General features: G+C 38.6%; 1 protein-coding gene across 1 annotated transcript; it reads left to right on the plus strand.

Annotated features, from left to right (window-relative positions):
- Positions 1 to 734: 734 nt before the first annotated feature.
- Positions 735 to 3,797, plus strand: LOC105791866 (uncharacterized). The gene is made up of 3 exons (XM_012620139.2): positions 735 to 1,038; positions 1,143 to 2,596; positions 3,150 to 3,797. The coding sequence occupies exons 2-3, from the start codon at positions 1,245 to 1,247 to the stop codon at positions 3,400 to 3,402; spliced, it is 1,605 nt and encodes a 534-aa protein (XP_012475593.1). The 5' UTR covers positions 735 to 1,038; positions 1,143 to 1,244; the 3' UTR covers positions 3,403 to 3,797.
- Positions 3,798 to 4,563: the final 766 nt, after the last annotated feature.

The following is a 4,563-nucleotide window of genomic DNA, read 5'->3' on the forward strand; positions in this document are numbered from 1 at the left end:
TGTGGATTATACGTGGATGCAACGTTCGTGTATGCTATGTAGAGGTGCTCATGGGCCGGGCGGCCCAGTCCGGCTTGACGGCCCGCCCGAAATATGGGAAGGTTTGGGTAATAATATAGGCCCGAAATATGGGCTTGGGCAAAAAAATGAGCCCCATTTAGAAAACGAGTCGGGCCTCGGGCACCACTTTTTTGTCCCGTGCCCGGCCCGGCCCGGCCCGAATATAATAAATATATATTTTTATTTTTTTTAATTTTAAAATATTTTTAAAATACTTTTTTAAAATTTTTTTATTTTAAAATAAATTTTTAGTGTTTTATTAAAAAAATGGGTCGGGCTTAGAAATTTTTTCCCGGGCTGGGCCTGGACAAAATCTCATGCCATATTTCGAGCCGGGCAGGGCCCGGGCCTAGGATGCTGGCCGAAATTTTTTCTGGGCTCGGCCCAAAACCGTCCCGGCCCGGCCCATGAGCACCTCTAATACTATGTCAATAAAATTAATAAAAATTAATTTTTCTATTCATTTTAAAATAATTTGATAAATAATAAAAATTCAAATAAATAAATAAATAAAAGTATTTTTTATAAAATTTGAGCGCTAAATAAGTAAAATAATCGGAGGTGTTAGAAGATATGCTTAGTAAAAACATCTGGACTTTGTACAGTGTTTTAACTGGCTTGAACTGTTGAATTTTACGTATGTAAAAAAGAAATATATATATTCTTTCTTTCTTTCTCTGTTTTTTCATTAGCACACTGCACATGCTTCGAAAAGCTAAAGACTAAAGAGCTCTCTCTTTCTGCTTTTTCTGATAAACCTTTGGATTGAGGCTCACCGGAGCTTTAAAAGGAAACCTTTTTTTGTTAATATCGTCCGACTTACGAACTCAAAAATTAGAATCTCATGTACGTTTCTATCACCTGCTCTTTCTTTAGAAGAAAAAGTTTTAATCTCTTTTTCGTCGGGGCGAATTTCATCGGTCTTCGAGTTTCGAGATCCGATTTTCATGGTGGCAAATGTGCTTTTATAGATCCCAGGTTCTCGCTTTCTTTTCAATATATATATATATATATATATATTATTTTTCTTACTGAAATTCTATGGGGAGTGAATTGAAAGACAACACTTTCTTGTTTTTCAGGTTATTTGTAAAAGGATTGAAGCTTTGAGTGGGGATATACCAGTTTGAAAGGCAAAGTTTTTTTCTTTCCAGCGAGCTTTTCAAGTACCAAAGCTTTAACAAATGGTAGTGGAAGTAGCAGCAACGGCGCGTTTACAGTGGTCAAAGCCGATTCCTCCTCAACCTCCATCTTCCTCTCAAGCTCTAGTTTCAGCTACCTCTTCACCTTCTGTTCTTTGTTTGAAGTCGGTTCGCCGGTCAGCTCTGTTTGGTGCTCACTCCACCACTCTCCAGCGCTCCCGATGCCGTGAGTTTCTCTATCCAAGGTCCAGAACTTTAAAAAGAGCTTGCAGTGCTAGTTTAGTCGATGACTTCTCTGATGAAGAATTCTCAAAAAAGATTCAAGAATTGGCTCCCAAATTCCAGTCACCGGACGGCAGTGATAAGCCCATCAGCGAAGTTAACATGAAGGATTTAGATTCTGAATCTTTGAAGCCGTCGTGGTTGGAAAGAGGAGAAGAAATAATCCCATCAAACATAGAACGTAAAGCCAACAGCGTGGATCTTCCGCTTTCGCTTCGGATTATAAAGAGGAAACTACAATGGCAAGAAGGGTTTCGTGACGCAGGGGAGTCGGCTTATTGTTCAATGAAGAAGGCGTTTTCTTCAATGGTTTTTATAATCCGAGAGCTTCATAGTTACACTTTGCAGATGCGAGAGCTTTTGTTTTATGAAGATTTACAAGGGGTTCTTGTTAGAGTTCAAAAAGAGATGCACGCTTCGTTTGTTTGGTTGTTCCAACAGGTCTTTTCTCATACGCCCACTTTGATGGTTTACGTGATGGTCCTGTTAGCTAATTATTCGGTTCATTCTATGGGAAGCACCGCTGCTCTTGCTGCAGTAGCAGCCCCCAGTTCCCCATCTGCCTCTTATGTTTCTGTGGTTGAAGATCAGAAGCACCCAAAGTTCGATTTTTCATCTATAAAGTCGTTTTCAGTAACGTCATCGATCGGGAAAACCACTTCCATTGGCGGAAGCAATGGCGGCGGTGGAAAAGCCAGGCCCATCGCCGGTGGGACCGACGGAGATGGACTCTTCAATGCAGCAGAGCAGTTCAGAACCATTGTTCCCGATGGTGCTTCCCAGTTATCATCTCCAGGAACAACAGGGGAATCGCAAACAGCGTCATCAACTTCAGGACGAGTAAGTAGAGAAGAAGAGCTCAGCCTTTGGAACACTATCGTTGATGAAGCTTCAAAGATGCAAGCTTTATTCAGTGATGAAATGATTGATAATGAAACCATTAAGAGTTTCATTTCACCTGTAATGGCAAAGATGGAACCTGATGACTATCATGAAGATTACTTAAAAACAGAGCTTCTTTATAAAACAGAGTTGTCACAAGAGCCTAACAATCCTCTCCTCCTTGCCAACTATGCCCAGTTTCTCTACCTTGTTGTACGTGATTATGACAGGTACGAAATCTTTACCATCTTTCATTTAATTGATAGTATTAGTATTCAATTTCCTCTTTGGTTCTTGGTGGAAAACTAAAAAGCAGTACCGACTCAACTGATTCAGCTGAACAAGTTGGAATTGCAAATTGCAATAATATCTATTTCTTGTCCTATTGTTTCTGAGACTGAACAGAAATAATTTATAAAGAATCCTTTAAAAATGTTATCAACCTTGTCGTTTTGCTCATACTTAAGATGTGGGTTTTTCTTGAATCTTTGATGGAAGAGGAATGTGTGGTGCATGCAGCCTCAAAGCTTTCCCGTCCACGGCAACTATGAAAATATCCCCCATCTATTACCTTTATGCACGTGACTTATCACGTGCTGAACTCAGAAAAAAATATCACCCTTTTACTTTTTCCCTTCTCCGCGTGCTTATATGACCTAATCGTTAGATTTTTGACTTGGAAAAAGATTTAAACTTTACTTGGGGATGATGTGATTACATTTATTTACAGCTGTTTTTGGCTAATGGTACGCTTTTTTCTTTTTTAAATTTGTGCGGAAACAGAGCGGAAGAGTACTTCAAGAAAGCGATAGAAGTAGAACCAGCGGACGGTGAAGCATACAGTAAATACGCTAGCTTTTTATGGAGAGTGAGAAAAGATTTGTGGGCAGCTGAGGAAACTTTGTTGGGAGCCATATCAGCAGATCCTACCAACTCTTATTACTCAGCATACTATGCTCATTTCCTATGGAATACTGGTGGAGACGACACTTGTTTCCCTCTTACCTCTCCAGACACTACCCAAAAAGAAGCTTAATATCTATCCTCTTTAATATATGTATATAAAGGGAAATGAAGATGACCCACCAAAGCAAATCATATGGACAAAGGCTAAATAAGGTATGATTTAAAGTTTTAATGGCGGCGGCGGTGGTGGAGGTATGCTTGGGGAATTGCAGGGTTTCACGTGAGGAAGTGAAATGCATGGAAGGTGGCGACAATGGGAAAGCTTGGATCAGTAGTGTGCGGTGTCATATGCTAGAGCCAGGCAAGGCTGGCACTCAGGACCTACGGTTCATGGGGGGGACTTTGGGTTCACAGTTCAAATTATTGGTTTTTTTTTTGGTTTTAACACCAAACCACATGACAAATTGTAATTAGTACTTTTAACTATATTTTGTTAATATAAGAACCATTTTTAAATTTTTTTTATTTAAATGTCTATATTTAATAAATTTTAAAATGTATAGTGTTAGCATGTTCATGTGCATTTTATAGTTGCTTTTCCTCGTCTCCTTACGTTTCGCATGCTTTCCACTAAATATATGTTCGTTTTACGATGAAGAAGGAAGTAATTGACAAATAATATGAGAAACTAGTTGTATTGGATGACAGGTAGAAGGGAATAATTGCAGAGAAAAAAAAACACCTAATTCATTTTGTCTGACTATACATCTTTTGTAGTTTTGGCAGCGTAATTTGTAGAGTCTGTTTCTAAAGCAGTTTAATTAGGGCTTAAATTGGAGCTTTTTTACTCATTCCGTAGTGAGCTTCGTGCTGATTGTTAAGCTCGAGGGCTGAAAAAGATGATAACAGCGAGTTAGATGATGCATAGATGGAGGCTTGATGAAATTTTGGTTTTAAGGAGAACTGAATTAGGTCATAGAGGATTTGATTACATTAATAAAAGTAAACAACTTATCGCTCCCTCAATTTTCGTTAAAGCTAAAGTTATGGATGTTTCTTTTCATCATGAGTCAGGAAATAAAAACTTCAAAATTGTATGTTATTATTGTGGGGAAGATGGACATAGTAGAACTCATTGTTCTTAATTGCAAAACTCCTTAGAACAATAAGTGAAATAAGAAGACCGCAACAAGGTAGATTTGGGTAAGGAAGGATCGAGTACATTGAGTAATGAAGATCAACATTTGATTGATGCTCGCGTGAAACATAAAGTTGCAACTCATGATGACAA

This window comes from Gossypium raimondii, chromosome 7 (genome assembly GCF_025698545.1).
Source record: "Gossypium raimondii isolate GPD5lz chromosome 7, ASM2569854v1, whole genome shotgun sequence".
In the NCBI taxonomy this organism is placed as follows: domain Eukaryota; kingdom Viridiplantae; phylum Streptophyta; class Magnoliopsida; order Malvales; family Malvaceae; genus Gossypium; species Gossypium raimondii.